Source organism: Tachypleus tridentatus, chromosome 9, assembly GCF_004210375.1.
Source record: "Tachypleus tridentatus isolate NWPU-2018 chromosome 9, ASM421037v1, whole genome shotgun sequence".
NCBI classification, from domain to species: Eukaryota; Metazoa; Arthropoda; class Merostomata; order Xiphosura; family Limulidae; genus Tachypleus; species Tachypleus tridentatus.
In genome coordinates this window covers 5,645,871-5,665,115 of record NC_134833.1, presented here as the reverse complement: position 1 = coordinate 5,665,115, position 19,245 = coordinate 5,645,871, and the positions used below count along the sequence as shown (strand labels likewise).

The following is a 19,245-nucleotide window of genomic DNA, read 5'->3' as shown; positions in this document are numbered from 1 at the left end:
TGTACCGTGTTGCTGATGCACGTGTTTCCATCATGTCTGTACCGTGTTGCTGGTGCACGTGTCTCCATCATGCCCGTATTTGAACTCCTATGTCTTAGTGTCATCGATAAAAACTTTATCTATGTGTAAGTTTTTCTAGTGTAAAAGTTTGTCAAACCGAGCAACATGTTAGATGTACCCACAACTATTTTAGTGACATTTCCGACCGAGTTCAGCGCCTACGTATACTTATCTAGTAACTGATAAATGGTGCTGTTCCTTTCAACGTGGCAACAGACCGTAAACATGTACTGGTGATGTATGAGGAGAGACTCACGTTCCATCACTCTAGAACGTGACACGTGCTAGTATGCTCTTATAAGGAGACATATCAATTCCGAATATGTTGGCCAACAGCCAGTACCTTCTGGTGTCACCAAAGAAAATTTCATTTGTTAATGAAACGATTTTAATTTTTATTTTGTTAAACCTAAAGGGTGGGTTTCAAACATGACTGTGATATTATGGAGAGATGAAGCAAAGTCATGGAACTCGCTGAGACTATCATAGAATTAAAAAAAAACATGGTTTATTGAGAACCAACGGTAATTTTTTGTAGTAGAAAGAAAATCTCAAAATCAAAATCCTAAAAGAAATGTTCAAACCAAGATGTTTTTTTGAGTTAAAGAAATGTTTATCGTAGACAAAAAGCTACCAGCCGTTTTTCTCCTAGTATTTTGTCCATTTCTAGTGAAAATAACCCAGAACAAATTTTTATAGTATGCGTTAATGTTTCATGTAATTTAGGACTTTTTACTAAATCGGTAATTAAGCAGTTTATCTCACTGCTAACACTAAAATAATTCCAAATAGCGAACAACATGAAAACTGTGATAATTGGGAACTGTGTAATCCCGGGTAAATATTTTGTTGTTTTTTTGAGACGAGATTAGAGCTTATAACTTTGTGAAAGTTTCTCAAATTCAGAAGCCATTAACATCAAAGTACATTTTAACATCAAAAATAACCATTCTAAGAACACACTGAACATCTTTTAGAGAACCATCAACACCGTTTATGTTTTTTAAATGTTATTACATTTTTTTAACAGGCAAGGATCGAAGAGTTAGAAGAAGAACTGGAAGCCGAGAGACAAGCCAGGGCTAAGGTAAATATTAAACATCCAGGTTTGACATGATACAAGTTTTCAAACTTAAACATCAAAATGCGCAGTTTATTCACTGCTGGGTATATATATAGACATATATTTATTTATATAGGCTGAAAAACAGAGAGCTGACCTCGGTCGGGAACTTGAGGAACTTAGTGAGCGATTGGACGAAGCTGGTGGCGCCACCTCTGCTCAGGTAGATTGTGAAAATTTTTATTTTTAATGTAATGTATTATTAAGTTATTTTCACTGAAATCAGAGTCTTTAATCATAACACTGTATAATTGAAGATGTCTCGTTTTATTGTTTATGGCAGAGGTGAGCACAGAGAAACTTTAATGAATAACTGCTTTTAAGAATCAAACACTTAGTAACAGCTACATTGGAAGATTGCAAAGTTACTGATCTATTAACAGATCGAGATGAACAAAAAGCGGGAAGTTGAGCTGGCCAAACTGAAGCGTGACCTGGAGGAGTCCAGTATTCAACATGAACAAGTACTATCTAACCTCAGGAAGAAAAATAACGATACAATAGCCGAGCTAAGTGAACAAATAGACCACTTGACCAAGCAGAAAGTCAAGTAAGATGTTTTAACAAATTGACCACCTTACCAAACAGTAAGTCAAGTAAGATGTTTTAACAAATTGACCACCTTACCAAACAGTAAGTCAAGTAAGATGTTTTAACAAATTGACCACCTTACCAAACAGTAAGTCAAGTAAGATGTTTTAACAAATTGACCACTTTACCAAACAGTAAGTCAAGTAAGGTGTTTTAACAAATTGACCACCCTACCAAACAGTAAGTCAAGTAAGATGTTTTAACAAATTGACCACTTTACCAAACAGTAAGTCAAGTAAGATGTTTTAACAAATTGACCACCTTACCAAACAGCAAGTCAAGTAAGATGTTTTAACAAATTGACCACCTTACCAAACAGTAAGTCAAGTAAGATGTTTTAACAAATTGATCACCTTACCAAACAGAAAGTTACGTAAGGTTTTTTAACAAGTTGATAGTCTAAGTATTTCTTGAAACTACTAGTAACAGAGTAACTAAATCCATTACAACAGAAAATAATGCTTCTGATGTTTACTATTAGTAAATTATTGAATGTCTGGAATGATAACTCTGGTATTTTGTAATCATAATGTTGTTAATTAGTTGTAATAAACATTTTCTTTTTTGCTCAGGGTGGAGAAAGAGAAGGCGCAGATGAAGGGTGAACTGGACGACTTGCGGGCCAGCGTCGATCACGTGAACAAAGAAAAGGTAATAAATATGGAGACAAAAGTGTTATACGTGAAACCTGAAGTCACGTCGCTGTTGTTGGTTTAACTAGAGCACACCGAAGTCATGTTGCTGTTGTTGGTTTAACTTTTGCACACCGAAGTCATGTTGCGGTCGTTGGTTTAACTAGAGCACACTAAAGTCATGTCGCTGATGTTGGTTTAACTAGAGCACACCGAAGTCATGTTGCTGATGTTGGTTTAACTATAGCACACCGAAGTCATGTTGCTGTTGTTGGTTTAACTATAGCACACCGAAGTCATGTTGCGGTCGTTGGTTTAACTAGAGCACAATTCAAGAAGGAACATCCACATCTACAACGTCTCGTTGGCTCTTAGCATTTTTTTCTCTTCATTCTCAGAACACTTATATCGTGGGCTGTGGGAAAAACATCGATCTTGAAATTCATGTTGAAGAATGGCCGACCAGTTATATTCTGCGCATGCTCTTTAATACTTGAACTCAAACAAGGAATTGTAGAGTCCACATGGCTATGGTTACACCTTGAACATCTAAATTCTTACTAAATATTAATCAGTCTCAACAAAATTGGAAATTCTCTTTAATATAAATGTTGTGCTTTGATTTGCTAAAGGCTGTGGCTGTACACTGTTTGGTGCAGTACTAAAGTAACCAATTCATATAAATTTAGGGTATTTTCTCTCAACATTATCAATCCAAGATATCCGTGTCTTTAGTCGAATATTTTGACATCTAACATTGGATGAAACTTCACTAAAACCATTCTGAATGTTTAATTAGTAAGAAAACAACGGAATAAGCTAACAAATTATGTAGTTTGTCAGTTTCCAGTTAGAGATAAAATGGAGATTTATACTTAGTGTGTTTGTTGCAGGCAAATTCCGAGAAAAACCTGAAACAGATGGAAGTCCAGCTTCAAGACGCTCAATATAAACTGGACGAAGCCAATCGTTCTCTAGGAGATTTCGATTCTGTTAAAAAGAAATTATCTACTGAGTGTGGCGACCTCCAGAGGCAAGTTGAGGAATTAGAATCACAGATCATGCAGCTTGGCAAGACTAAGATGTCCCTCCAGACACAACTGGAAGATACCAAAAGATCAGCTGATGAGGAGAGCAGGGTTAGTATATGATGTAAACAAGAGGTCACTGTAGTAATACAGGCCATTATCAGAGTGTGTCATGTAAACCAGAGGTCACTGTAGTAATACAGGACATTATCAGAGTGTATCATGTAAACCAGAGGTCACTGTAGTAATACAGGACATTATCATAGTGTATCATGTAAACCACAGGTCACTGTAGTAATACCTGAAATTATCATATCGGTAGTTACATTTCTCTAAACTTAGTCTAAGAGGTCAGTGTTTTATTTGAGGAAGAGAAACATACACAACCCACGAACGTTTATTTAAACTAAAGATAACACAAACAAGTCGTTTGTTTACTGATTTACAACAATGCTTTAACTAATAGCCTCTGTTTATATACGTTAAGAATAGAAAGTAAATACTGAGTACGCCGACAGGTGGCGTTTTGATCTTTAAAAAGAGTCCTTTTTGGTAATTGTATAGTTTAATTGAAATACCTTCCTCTTGGAAGGTATCGAGTTGTCAGAAGATTCAGATGATAGGTTGAACTTCAACCTATGGTTGAGATCCATCCACATGATGCCGCTTGTATAAGTTACATTCTCTGCTTTAGGAGCGTGCTGCAGTTATGGGCAAATTCAGGAATCTGGAACATGAGCTGGACGGCCTGAAGGAGCAATTGGAGGAAGAACAGGAGTCTAAGAACGACCTCCAGAGACAGCTGAGCAAGGCCAACACCGAGATTCAACAGTGGAGAAATAAGTTTGAAAGTGAAGGTTTAGCTAGGGTGGAAGAATTGGAAGAAGCTAAGTGAGTCACTGGATATCATAAAGTAAAACTAAGTGACTGTAATAAAAGGCAGAAGTTAGCTTTGAGAAAATGGCTTCAAGCTCTTAATTAAAGGTAGATAAAACGAACTTATTGGGAATACGTGACGTAACGGGAACAGTGTTGAATTATAAGTGTCTTATTTTGTATTAACGGGAACAGTGTTGAATTATAAATGTCTTATCTTGTTTCTCAGAAATAAACTTCAAACTAAACTACAAGAAGCTGACGAACATATCCAACAGGTCAACGTTAAATGTAGTGGATTGGAAAAGGCCAAATCAAGGCTCCAGGGAGAAATCGAGGACATGTCTATTGAGGTGGATCGGGTAAGTCGAATCATCTTATAATAATTAACTTTCCTTTCTTGTGAAGCTTATATGGTCGAATTGTTTTTGTGATAGTTATTGGAAAACAGACTGTAGTTTTTTGTTCTCATGTGATAGTGGTTCGAGTTATTTACGTACATATTTCACTAGGTTGGTCACTTGTGATGACTGAATCATTTCTTCTCCTGTAATTCGTACAGTCATGAACGGAATTTAAACCAAAGTTTTTGTGAGATTTCTTTCAACTTTCCAAGGACTTGTTACATTAAACGTTATTTTAAAAACTGCTGATATCATTGTGTGGAAGTTTAAAATATCGGTTTATTTATTATTTTATTACTTTTATTGATGGTTACCTTAGGAATTTGGTGATGCACGTGCAAAGACGCGCGTGGAAACTGGAAACTGATCATATTAAAACAAACCATTTCTTACCAGGCTAACAGTCTCGCTGCTACGTTGGAGAAGAAACAGAAGTCCTTCGACAAGACGATATCAGAGTGGAAGCAGAAGGTGGACGATCTCTCGGCAGAGCTGGACGCTTCACAGAGAGAGTGTAGAGATTACTCTACGGAACTCTTCAAGATGAGAGCTTCGTTCGAGGAGAGTCAGGAGCAGTGCGAGGCTGTGAAGAGAGAAAACAAGAACTTACAAGGTGAAGACTGTTGTAACACCCATACCTTACTAACTTGTAACTCATGATGAAGACTGCTGTAACACCCATACTTTACTAACTTGTAACCCATGATGAAGACTGTTGTAACACCCATACCTTACTAACTTGTAACTCATGATGAAGACTGCTGTAACACCCATACCTTACTAACTTGTAACCCATGATGAAGACTGTTGTAACACCCATACCTTACTAACTTGTAACTCATGATGAAGACTGCTGTAACACCCATACCTTACTAACTTGTAACCCATGATAAAGACTGCTGTAACACCGATACCTTACTAACTTGTAACCCATGATGAAGACTGCTGTAACACCCATACCTTACTAACTTGTAACTCATGATGAAGACTGCTGTAACACCCATACCTTACTAACTTGTAACCCATGATGAAGACTGCTGTAACACCCATACCTTACTAACTTGTATCTCATGATGAAGACTGCTGTAACACCCATACCTTACTAACTTGTAACCCATGATGAAGACTGCTGTAACACCCATACCTTACTAACTTGTAACTCATGATGAAGACTGCTGTAACACCCATACCTTACTAACTTGTAACCCATGATGAAGACTGCTGTAACACCCATACCTTACTAACTTGTAACCCATGATGAAGACTGCTGTAACACCCATACCTTACTAACTTGTAACCCATGATGAAGACTGCTGTAACACCCATACCTTCCTAACTTGTAACCCATGATGAAGACTGCTGCAACACCCATACCTTACTGACTTGTAACTCATGATGAAGACTGCTGTAACACCCATACCTTACTAACTTGTAACCCATGATGAAGACTGCTGTAACACCCATACCTTACTAACTTGTAACCCATGATGAAGACTGCTGTAACACCCATATCTTACTAACTTGTAACCCATGATGAAGTTTGCTGTAACACCCGCACCTTATCCTTATAACGAACTTGTGACGCATGCTATAAACTTTTGTAACACCAACATCATATGTTGATATCAAACCTGTAACCCATGAGAAGTATTGCTGTAACACTGACATTACATCTTGCTAATGGACTTGTAACTCTTGATGCTGGGTTTTTATAGAGATATTAATGAATTACTGGTTCAACCTACAGACGAAATCAAGGACCTTATTGACCAACTTGGTGAAGGAGGGAGAAATGTTCATGAACTGGAAAAGTCCAGGAAGAGGCTGGAGATGGAAAAGGAAGAACTCCAGGCAGCTCTGGAAGAGGCAGAAGCAGCGCTTGAACAGGAAGAGAACAAGGTGCTCCGTGCCCAACTTGAACTTTCTCAGGTCCGCCAGGAGATTGACCGGAGGATTCAGGACAAAGAAGAGGAGTTTGAGAACACGAGGTTTGTGTCCTTCATTTTGTACGAAGTTATGTTTTATCTTTTGTCAGTAAGCTATATATGATGAATGTCTCTACAACCACAGGAAGAACCACCAGCGAGCCATCGACTCCATGCAAGCTAGCCTGGAAGCCGAGTCCAGAGGCAAGGCCGAGGCTCTGCGAATGAAGAAGAAGTTGGAGAGCGATATTAATGAACTGGAGATTGCCCTGGACCACGCCAACAAGGCCAACTCCGAAGCCCAGAAGAACATCAAGAGATACCAGCAGCAGATAAAGGAACTTCAACAAGCGGTTGAAGAGGAACAGAGGGGGCGAGACGAAGCCAGAGAGCAGTACGCCATGGCTGAAAGGCGCAGCCACGCCCTTCAAGGTGAACTGGAGGAAAGCAGACAACTTCTGGAACAGGTGAGACATCATGAAACTCCGTAACGTAGTCGATCATAGTTACACTTTCTGGTTAAAACTGGTTTCAGTGTTTTTGAGAATGAGGGTTAATCTGCGAATTAAAAACTGAACATGTTTCTCGCCCAGGCTGATCGGGGTCGACGCTCGGCAGAAACAGAGCTGGCCGATGCTCACGAGCAAATGAATGAACTATCTGCTAATTCAGCGTCTCTGTCGATGGCCAAAAGAAAACTGGAAGGTGAAATGCAGGCCTTACAGGTAATTTATCTCTTTTGCAAAACATCTACGATATAGAATTTAGAAACCAAGATTGTCACAGTAGCTCGTTTGTAATTAGCACAGACAACACCTCTGTAAATATATACACGTATATTGTCATTCTTAGTGAAACTTACACTGTTCCTTACATCATATTGTTACTGACGTAAATATATAGCGTGACGTAGATATATATATATATATATAGTGTGACGTGAATATATATAGTGACGTAAACATATCATCTTTATTTTCATCAGTCTGACCTGGACGAAATGCTGAACGAGGCCAAGCAGTCTGAGGAAAAGGCCAAGAAGGCCATGGTGGACGCTGCTCGTCTTGCGGACGAATTGAGGGCCGAACAAGAACACGGACAGCAGCAAGAGAAGATGCGCAAAGCAATGGAAGCTCAGATGAAGGACCTCCAGGTCCGTCTGGACGAGGCAGAAGCTGCGGCTCTTAAGGGCGGGAAGAAGATAATTCAAAAGCTGGAACAGAAGGTCCGAACTTCTCTGTTTTAAAAACGTGTACATTGTGGATGATCTGTAGAGTTTTCTTAATGAACTTATTTCGTTTCTTGATAATTTGTAAAGATTTACTTTGTATTCTTTGAGTAATCAATGGAAAATATGAAGTCGTAAATAAAACGTTACCGTCTGGATTACCACACCTTAAAATTAGTTAAACATATTTCTATTTTTAATGTTTGATCAATATATCTGTAAAAATATTTATAGGTACGTGAAGTTGAAAATGAGCTAGAAGGTGAACAGCGCCGCCACGCGGACGCTGCAAAAAATTCCAGAAAGGCAGAACGTAGAAACAAAGAGCTTCAGTTCCAAGCAGAAGAAGATCGTAAAAACCATGAACGTATGCAAGACTTGGTGGATAAATTACAGCAGAAGATCAAGACATACAAGAGACAGATCGAGGAAGCTGTGAGTAGCACTGTAAACTGTGGTGAAGTACATTGTAAGTAGCACTGTAAACTGTGGTGAAGTACATTATAAGTAACACTGTAAACTGTGGTGAAGTACATTGTAAGTAGCACTGTAAACTGTGGTGAAGTACATTATAAGTAACACTGTAAACTGTGGTGAAGTACATTGTAAGTAGCACTGTAAACTGTGGTGAAGTACATTGTAAGTAGCACTGTAAACTGTGGTGAAGTACATTGTCAGTAACACTGTAAACTGTGGTGAAGTACATTATAAGTAGCACTGTAAACTGTGGTGAAGTACATTATAAGTAGCACTGTAAACTGTGGTGAAGTACATTATAAGTAACACTGTAAACTGTGGTGAAGTACATTATAAGTAACACTGTCATGTAAACTGTGGTGAAGTACATTATAAGTAACACTATCATGTAAACTGTGGTGAAGTACATTGACTAGACTAATTGTGGTATATTGTTTCACTGGCAACTGTAACGAAAAATATTAAATTTGGAAAGTCTATCTTCAGACACAGTGAACACCAAGGTTCTTCTGAAACAGTATGAATGGTTAACTCCAACTATAAAGGATAACCTAGGATACTATAATGTGTTTTGTTGTATTAAACACATGTACAAATCTGTAATTCATGTGTTTTATTGTACTCCACAGGAAGAGATTGCTGCTTTGAACTTGGCAAAATTCCGTAAAGTTCAGCAAGAGCTGGAAGATGCTGAGGAGAGGGCAGATATGTCGGAAAACGCTTTAGCCAAACTCCGAGCCAGGAACCGTAGCTCAGCCTCAGCTGGTCGGGGAACTAGTCCAATAGTAAGTTATCCAGTTCCTGTGGTAACTAAACATGTGTGGAACATAATATGTAGCTTAGTCTCAACTGGTAAGGTAACTTGTCCGGGAGTAAGTTAACCAGATCCTGTGGTAACTAAACACATGTAGATCAGTCTCAACTAGTGATGTAACTAATTTAGGAGTAAGTTAACCAGATCCTGTGGTGGTAACTAAACATATGAAGAAGATTTCCATAAATATATGAACCACAACATTTTGTTTAAGTTCCTTTCATTTTCTCAATAGCCCGTCATGAGATCAAGTCGTCCTAGAACTAAAGTTGGTGGGGATGAAGAATAAATGACCATCTTTTCTCCAAACTGTAAGTCAGTTTTATTTCATGAACACATGTGTAAATGTAAGAAGTTTATATTTCACCAATGTAGACACAAGTACATGTTGAGACCTCTGTCATAAGTACATATGTAATTAGTCCAGGAGTAAGTTAATGAGATCCTGTGGTAACTGAACATATGTAGATCAGTCTCAACTGGTAAGGTAACTAGTCCAGGAGTAAGTTAACCAGACCCTGTGGTAACTAAACATGTGTAGAACATAATATATAGCTCAGTCTCTGCTAGTGTTGTAACTAGTCCACGAGTAAGTTAACCAGACTCTGTGGTAACTAAACATGTGTGGAACATAATATATAGCTCAGTCTCAACTTGTGATATAATTAGTCCAGGAGTAAGTTAAATGGATCCTGTTGTAACTAAACATATGTAGCTCAGTCTCAACTGATAAGGTAACTAGTTCAGGAGTAAGTTAACCAGATCCTGTGGTAACTAAACATGTGTAGAACGTAATATATAGCTCAGTCTCTGCTAGTGTTGCAACTAGTCCAGGAGTAAGTTAACCAGACTCTGTGGTAACTAAACATGTGTGGAACATAATATATAGCTCAGTCTCTGCTAGTGTTGCAACTAGTCCAGGAGTAAGGTAACCAGACCCTGTGGTAACTAAACATGTGTGGAACATAATATATAGCTCAGTCTCAACTAGTGATATAATTAGTCCAGGAGTAAGTTAAATGGATCCTGTGGTAACTAAACATATGTAGCTCAGTCTCAACTGATAAGGTAACTAGTCCAGGAGTAAGTTAACCAGATCCTGTAACAACTAAACATGTATGAAACATAATATATAGCTCAGTCTCAACTAGTGATATAATTAGTCCAGGAGTAAGTTAACCAGATCCTGTAACAACTAAACATGTATGAAACATAATATATAGCTCAGTCTCAACTAATGATGTAACTAGTCCAGGAGTAAGTTAACCAGATCCTGTAACAACTAAGCATGTATGAAACATAATATATAGCTCAGTCTCAACTAATGATGTAACTAGTCCAGGTAATCATTATCACAAGTACATATCAGTATAACAGATACTCTATATCTACCGATATAATGTGTGTGAGAGATTCTTGTTCCTTGTGTATAACCCACTTTTCTATGTAGTGACTATTAACTGAATGAATCTTTGTAACAAAATCTAGAGATACATGTAGCATTGCAGATGTTGTTTGAGCCATTGTGTTATTAAAGTTTTACTTCATATAATTTCAACTTCTAGTTGGAAATGATACTTTTTGGTGTTTATAGAAATATAATGTAGTGTTATAAGTAACATGAAAAACAACTGGCATGTAACACAAAACTGTCATATCTAGAACTGTTGTAACACAAAACTGTCATATCTAGAGCTGTTGTAACACAAAACTGTCATATCTAGAGCTGTTGTAACACAAAACTGTCATATCTAGAGCTGTTGTAACACAAAACTGTCATATCTAGAACTGTTGTAACACAAAACTGTCATATCTTGAACTGTATATATCTACAGTGGTTTGTTTTTTAAAAACAGGAATAAATATAGATAAAAAGTACCAAGGTACTGATGAGTTACAGAACGTTGTTTCATTATGATTTATTTTCATTTCTCCATGATTTAGAAAAACTTATTTGTTACAGGTTTTCTTTGCTTGCCTCTGAAAATGTGCACCTATGTAGATGACAGCTACTCCTAAGACTGGTCAAGGGATGATTTGTAAACATTTCATTTATAGTTGTGTGCAAAAGTAGAAACCTTAGTGAACCCAAATGTTTGAAATGTTAACTGGGGTTATTTATTTGTTTTGTTAAATATGTCTGGTGGGGTACACACATGAGTGTATCTGTTCAGTCTCTCTTCTTATACAAAATAAAACTGTGTATGGAACGTGCATTTTAAATAAATGTTTCTCATGACTACAAGGTGTCACTCTTGTTCTGTTCCCCCACAAACTATTCAAGTTTGAGTTAAACCTCAGAAATGTTTAGCCAGAAAGTTGAGTTATAGTTCATGAAGGAAAACTATGAATCATCATTATCAAAGATTAAAAAGTTAAAATCGTAAGTAGAATATGACAGATACGTGAATTTTTCTACTTTTTAGCTGCATCTTTAACTATTGAAACAATAATATCACTGTTTTACCGCTACGTATTATACGTTCAAACCTCCAGAATGATCAGTTACAGAACATGAACTACAATCTGACATCACCACATTCGAGGTTAATAGTTTTCATTGTTACTGAATTATATAAGCCATCTGGTGGTCATTTCTTAACACATTTATTACTTCCTTTAGGTTCATAATACAACTAATGTTTATTATAATGCCACATATAAACATTTCTCATATTTCTACAAGAAGGCTGTGATATGGGTATGAAAAAAAAAGACAAACAGTTTTGTTGAAGGATATTAAACTACATTTAGAATAACTTGTTCAAATACTATACTTAGAGGTAGATTTATTAATATGTTTTGATGATAATATAATATGAGAATTCAGCAGTATTGTTGGAAATCAGTACTCTGGTCGTGTTTCACTCATAAGATACTGAGAATAGTAGGAAATCAATACTCTGGTCGTGTTTCACTCATAAGATACTGAGAATAGTAGGAAATCAATACTGTGGTCGTGTTTCACTCATAAGATACTGAGAATAGTAGGAAATCAATACTGTGGTCGTGTTTCACTCATAAGATACTGAGAATAGTAGGAAATCAATACTGTGGTCGTGTTTCACTCATAAGATACTGAGAATAGTAGGAAATCAATACTGTGGTCGTGTTTCACTCATAAGATACTGAGAATAGTAGGAAATCAATACTGTGGTCGTGTTTCACTCATAAGATACTGAGAATAGTAGGAAATCAATACTGTGGTCGTGTTTCACTCATAAGATACTGAGAATAGTAGGAAATCAATACTGTGGTTGGATTTCACTCATAAGATACTGAGAATAGTAGGAAATCAATACTGTGGCCACTCATAAGATACTGAGAATAGTAGGAAATCAATACTGTGGCCACTCATAAGATACCGAGAATAGTAGGAAATCAATACTGTGGTCGTGTTTCACTCATAAGATACTGAGAATAGTAGGAAATCAATACTGTGGTCGTGTTTCACTCATAAGATACTGAGAATAGTAGGAAATCAATACTGTGGTCGTGTTTCACTCATAAGATACTGAGAATAGTAGGAAATCAATACTGTGGTTGGGTTTCACTCATAAGATACTGAGAATAGTAGGAAATCAATACTGTGGTCGTGTTTCACTCATAAGATACTGAGAATAGTAGGAAATCAATACTGTGGTCGTGTTTCACTCATAAGATACTGAGAATAGTAGGAAATCAATACTGTGGTCGTGTTTCACTCATAAGGTACTGAGAATAGTAGGAAATCAATACTGTGGTCGTGTTTCACTCATAAGATACTGAGAATAGTAGGAAATCAATACTGTGGTCGTGTTTCACTCATAAGATACTGAGAATAGTAGGAAATCAATACTGTGGTCGTGTTTCACTCATAAGATACTGAGAATAGTAGGAAATCAATACTGTGGTCGTGTTTCACTCATAAGATACTGAGAATAGTAGGAAATCAATACTGTGGTTGGGTTTCACTCATAAGATACTGAGAATAGTAGGAAATCAATACTGTGGCCACTCATAAGATACTGAGAATAGTAGGAAATCAATACTGTGGCCACTCATAAGATACCGAGAATAGTAGGAAATCAATACTGTGGTCACTCATAAGATACCGAGAATAGTAGAAAATCAATACTGTGGTCACTCATAAGATACTGAGAATAGTAGGAAATCAATACTGTGGTCACTCATAAGATACTGAGAATAGTAGGAAATCAATACTGTGGTCACTCATAAGATACTGAGAATAGTAGGAAATCAATACTGTGGTCACTCATAAGATACTGAGAATAGTAGGAAATCAATACTGTGGCCACTCATAAGATACTGAGAATAGTAGGAAATCAATACTATGGTCACTCATAAGATACTGAGAATAGTAAGAAATCAATACTGTGGTCACTCATAAGATACTGAGAATAGTAGAAAATCAATACTGTGAATACTCATAAGATACTGAGAATATAGAAAATCAATACTGTGGTCACTCATAAGATACTGAAAATAGTAGGAAATCAATACTGTGGTCACTCATAAGATACTGAGAATAGTAGAAAATCAATACTGTGGTCACTCATAAGATACTGAGAATAGTGGGAAATCAATACTGTGGTCACTCATAAGATACTGAGAATAGTAGAAAATCAATACTGTGGTCACTCATAAGATACTGAGAATAGAAGGAAATCAATACTGTGGTCACTCATAAGATACTGAGAATTGTAGGAAATCAATACTGAAAAAATAGTTGGAGATTAAACTTTTTATTGACAGAAACATTATAATAAGAGTAGATTAAAATTTATGTTGAAAGTAATTCTTCATAAACAGTACACTGAACTTTTATTGCACAATTATATTTTAGTAAGAGTGGATTACACTTTTACTTAACAGATGTACTGTAGTAAGAGTAGATTAAACTTTTACTTAACAGTTGTACTACAGTAAGAGTGGATTAAACTTTTACTTAACAGATGTACTACAGTAAGAGTGGATTAAACTTTTACTTAACAGATATACTATAGTAAGAGTGGATTAAACTTTTACTTAACAGATGTACTACAGTAAGAGTGGATTAAACTTTTACTTAACAGATGTACTACAGTAAGAGTGGATTAAAGTTTTACTTAACAGATATACTATAGTAAAATTGGATTAAACTTTTACTTAACAGATGTAGTATAGTAAGAGTGGATTAAACTTTTACTTAACAGATGTACTACAGTAAGAGTGGATTAAACTTTTACTTAACAGATGTACTACAGTAAGAGTGAATTAAACTTTTACTTAACAGATGTACTGTAGTAAGAGTGGATTAAACTTTTACTTAACAGATGTACTACAGTGAGAGTGGACTAAACTTTTACTTAACAGATGTACTACAGTAAGAGTGGATTAAACTTTTACTTAACAGATATACTATAGTAAGAGTGGATTAAACTTTTACTTAACAGATGTACTACAGTAAGAGTGAATTAAACTTTTACTTAACAGATGTACAACAGTAAGAGTGGATTAAACTTTTACTTAACAGATGTATTACAGTAAGAGTGGATAAAACTTTTACTTAACAGATGTACTACAGTAAGAATGGATAAAACTTTTACTTAACAGATGTACTACAGTAAGAGTGGATTAAACTTTTACTTAACAGATGTACTGTAGTAAGAGTGGATTAAACTTTTACTTAACAGATGTACTACAGTGAGAGTGGATTAAACTTTTACTTAACAGATGTACTACAGTAAGAGTGGATTAAACTTTTACTTAACAGATATACTATAGTAAGAGTGGTTTAAACTTTTACTTAACAGATGTACAACAGTAAGAGTGGATTAAACTTTTACTTAACAGATGTACTACAGTAAGAGTGGATTAAACTTTTACTTAACAGATGTACTACAGTAAGAGTGGATAAAACTTTTACTTAACAGATGTACTACAGTAAGAGTGGATAAAACTTTTACTTAACAGATGTACTACAGTAAGAGTGGATTAAACTTTTACTTAACAGATGTACTACAGTAAGAGTGGATTAAACTTTTACTTAACAGATATACTATAGTAAGAGTGGATTAAACTTTTACTTAACAGATGTACAACAGTAAGAGTGGATTAAACTTTTACTTAATAGATGTACTACAGTAAGAGTGGAGTAAAGTTTTACTTAACAGATGCACTATAGTAAGAGTGGATTAAACTTTTACTTAACAGATGTACTACAGTAAGAGTGGATTAAACTTTTACTTAACAGATATACTATAGTAAAAGTGGATTAAACTTTTACTTAATAGATGTACAACATTAAGAGTGGATTAAACTTTTACTTAACAGATGTACTACGGTAAGAGTGGATTAAACTTTTACTTAACAGATGTACTACAGTAAGAGTGGATTAAACTTTTACTTAACATGTACTACAGTGAGAGTGGATTAAACTTTTACTTAACAGATGTACTACAGTAAGAGTGGATTAAACTTTTACTTAACAGATGTACTGCAGTAAGAGTGGATTAAACTTTTACTTAACAGATGTACTACAGTAAGAGTGGATTAAACTTTTACTTAACAGATGTACTGTAGTAAGAGTGGATTAAACTTTTACTTAACAGATGTACTACAGTCAGAGTGGATTAAAGTTTTACTTAACAGATGCACTATAGTAAGAGTGGATTAAACTTTTACTTAACAAATGTACTACAGTAAGAGTGGATTAAACTTTTACTTAACAGATGTACTACAGTAAGAGTGGATTAAACTTTTACTTAACAGATGTACTGTAGTAAGAGTGGATTAAACTTTTACTTAACAGTTGTACTACGGTAAGAGTGGATTAAACTTTTACTTAACAGATGCACTATAGTAAGAGTGGATTAAACTTTTACTTAACAGATATACTATAGTAAGAGTGGATTAAACTTTTACTTAACAGATGTACTACAGTAAGAGTGGAATAAACTTTTACTTAACAGATGTACTACAGTAAGAGTGGATTAAACTTTTACTTAACAGTTGTACTACAGTAAGAGTGGATTAAACTTTTACTTAACAGATGCACTATAGTAAGAGTGGATTAAACTTTTACTTAACAGATATACTATAGTAAGAGTGGATTAAACTTTTACTTAACAGATGTACTACAGTAAGAGTGGATTAAACTTTTACTTAACAGATGTATTGTAGTAAGAGTGGATTAAACTTTTACTTAACAGATATACTATACTAAGAGTGGATTAAAATTTTACTTAACAGATGTACTACAGTAAGAGTGGATTAAACTTTTACTTAACAGATGTACTACAGTAAGAGTGGATTAAACTTTTACTTAACAGATATACTATAGTAAAAGTGGATTAAACTTTTACTTAACAGATGTACTACAGTAAGAGTGGATTAAACTTTTACTTAACAGATGTACTACAGTAAGAGTGAATTAAACTTTTACTTAACAGATGTACTACAGTGAGAGTGGACTAAACTTTTACTTAACAGATGTACTACAGTAAGAGTGGATTAAACTTTTAGTTAACAGATATACTATAGTAAGAGTGGATTAAACTTTTACTTAACAGATGTACTACAGTAAGAGTGAATTAAACTTTTACTTAACAGATGTACTGTAGTAAGAGTGGATTAAACTTTTACTTAACAGATGTACTACAGTGAGAGTGGATTAAACTTTTACTTAACAGATGCACTATAGTAAGAGTGGATTAAACTTTTACTTAACAGATATACTATAGTAAGAGTGGATTAAACTTTTACTTAACAGATGTACTACAGTAAGAGTGGATTAAACTTTTACTTAACAGTTGTACTACAGTAAGAGTGGATTAAACTTTTACTTAACAGATGCACTATAGTAAGAGTGGATTAAACTTTTACTTAACAGATATACTATAGTAAGAGTGGATTAAACTTTTACTTAACAGATGCACTATAGTAAGAGTGGATTAAACTTTTACTTAACAGATGTACTACAGTAAGAGTGGATTAAACTTTTACTTAACAGATATACTATAGTAAAAGTGGATTAAACTTTTGCTTAACAGATGTACTATAGTAAGAGTGGATTAAACTTTTACTTAACAGATGTACTACAGTAAGAGTGGATTAAACTTTTACTTAACAGATGTACTACAGTAAGAGTGAATTAAACTTTTACTTAACAGATGTACTGTAGTAAGAGTGGATTAAACTTTTACTTAACAGATGTACTACAGTGAGAGTGGATTAAACTTTTACTTAACAGATGTACTACAGTAAGAGTGGATTAAACTTTTACTTAACAGATATACTATAGTAAGAGTGGTTTAAACTTTTACTTAACAGATGTACAACAGTAAGAGTGGATTAAACTTTTACTTAACAGATGTACTACAGTAAGAGTGGATTAAACTTTTACTTAACAGATGTACTACAGTAAGAGTGGATAAAACTTTTACTTAACAGATGTACTACAGTAAGAGTGGATAAAACTTTTACTTAACAGATGTACTACAGTAAGAGTGGATTAAACTTTTACTTAACAGATATACTATAGTAAGAGTGGATTAAACTTTTACTTAACAGATGTACAACAGTAAGAGTGGATTAAACTTTTACTTAATAGATGTACTACAGTAAGAGTGGAGTAAAGTTTTACTTAACAGATGCACTATAGTAAGAGTGGATTAAACTTTTACTTAACAAATGTACTACAGTAAGAGTGGATTAAACTTTTACTTAACAGATGTACTACAGTAAGAGTGAATTAAACTTTTACTTAACAGATGTACTGTAGTAAGAGTGGATTAAACTTTTACTTAACAGATGTACTACAGTAAGAGTGGATTAAACTTTTACTTAACAGATATACTATAGTAAAAGTGGATTAAACTTTTACTTAATAGATGTACAACATTAAGAGTGGATTAAACTTTTACTTAACAGATGTACTACGGTAAGAGTGGATTAAACTTTTACTTAACAGATGTACTACAGTAAGAGTGGATTAAACTTTTACTTAACAGATGTACTGCAGTAAGAGTGGATTAAACTTTTACTTAACAGATGTACTACAGTAAGAGTGGATTAAACTTTTACTTAACAGATGTACTGTAGTAAGAGTGGATTAAACTTTTACTTAACAGATGTACTACAGTCAGAGTGGATTAAAGTTTTACTTAACAGATGCACTATAGTAAGAGTGGATTAAACTTTTACTTAACAAATGTACTACAGTAAGAGTGGATTAAACTTTTACTTAACAGATGTACTACAGTAAGAGTGGATTAAACTTTTACTTAACAGATGTACTGTAGTAAGAGTGGATTAAACTTTTACTTAACAGTTGTACTACGGTAAGAGTGGATTAAACTTTTACTTAACAGATGCACTATAGTAAGAGTGGATTAAACTTTTACTTAACAGATATACTATAGTAAGAGTGGATTAAACTTTTACTTAACAGATGTACTACAGTAAGAGTGGATTAAACTTTTACTTAACAGTTGTACTACAGTAAGAGTGGATTAAACTTTTACTTAACAGATGCACTATAGTAAGAGTGGATTAAACTTTTACTTAACAGATATACTATAGTAAGAGTGGATTAAACTTTTACTTAACAGATGTACTACAGTAAGAGTGGATTAAACTTTTACTTAACAGATGTATTGTAGTAAGAGTGGATTAAACTTTTACTTAACAGATATACTATACTAAGAGTGGATTAAAATTTTACTTAACAGATGTACTACAGTAAGAGTGGATTAAACTTTTACTTAACAGATGTACTACAGTAAGAGTGGATTAAACTTTTACTTAACAGATATACTATAGTAAAAGTGGATTAAACTTTTACTTAACAGATGTACTATAGTAAGAGTGGATTAAACTTTTACTTAACAGATGTACTACAGTAAGAGTGGATTAAACTTTTACTTAACAGATGTACTACAGTAAGAGTGAATTAAACTTTTACTTAACAGATGTACTACAGTGAGTGGACTAAACTTTTACTTAACAGATGTACTACAGTAAGAGTGGATTAAACTTTTAGTTAACAGATATACTATAGTAAGAGTGGATTAAACTTTTACTTAACAGATGTACTACAGTAAGA

The 19,245-nt window shown here is 34.7% G+C and overlaps 1 protein-coding gene across 5 annotated transcripts in view; it reads left to right on the top strand.

Annotated features, from left to right (window-relative positions):
- Window positions 1-11,400, top strand: part of LOC143226920 (myosin heavy chain, muscle-like) — a 42,824-nt gene extending 31,424 nt beyond the window's left edge. For all 5 annotated transcript variants that reach the window (XM_076458476.1, XM_076458473.1, XM_076458478.1 and 2 more), the window contains 16 exons: window positions 1,091-1,147; window positions 1,260-1,346; window positions 1,567-1,733; window positions 2,347-2,425; window positions 3,300-3,545; window positions 4,129-4,325; window positions 4,540-4,672; window positions 5,111-5,327; window positions 6,462-6,702; window positions 6,785-7,106; window positions 7,233-7,364; window positions 7,625-7,864; window positions 8,102-8,302; window positions 8,974-9,129; window positions 9,394-9,469; window positions 11,122-11,400. In XM_076458476.1, the coding sequence (XP_076314591.1) occupies window positions 1,091-1,147; window positions 1,260-1,346; window positions 1,567-1,733; window positions 2,347-2,425; window positions 3,300-3,545; window positions 4,129-4,325; window positions 4,540-4,672; window positions 5,111-5,327; window positions 6,462-6,702; window positions 6,785-7,106; window positions 7,233-7,364; window positions 7,625-7,864; window positions 8,102-8,302; window positions 8,974-9,129; window positions 9,394-9,447 (2,529 nt within the window). In that variant the 3' untranslated portion in view covers window positions 9,448-9,469; window positions 11,122-11,400. The remainder of the gene's footprint in view (window positions 1-1,090; window positions 1,148-1,259; window positions 1,347-1,566; window positions 1,734-2,346; window positions 2,426-3,299; window positions 3,546-4,128; window positions 4,326-4,539; window positions 4,673-5,110; window positions 5,328-6,461; window positions 6,703-6,784; window positions 7,107-7,232; window positions 7,365-7,624; window positions 7,865-8,101; window positions 8,303-8,973; window positions 9,130-9,393; window positions 9,470-11,121) is intronic.
- Window positions 11,401-19,245: the final 7,845 nt, after the last annotated feature.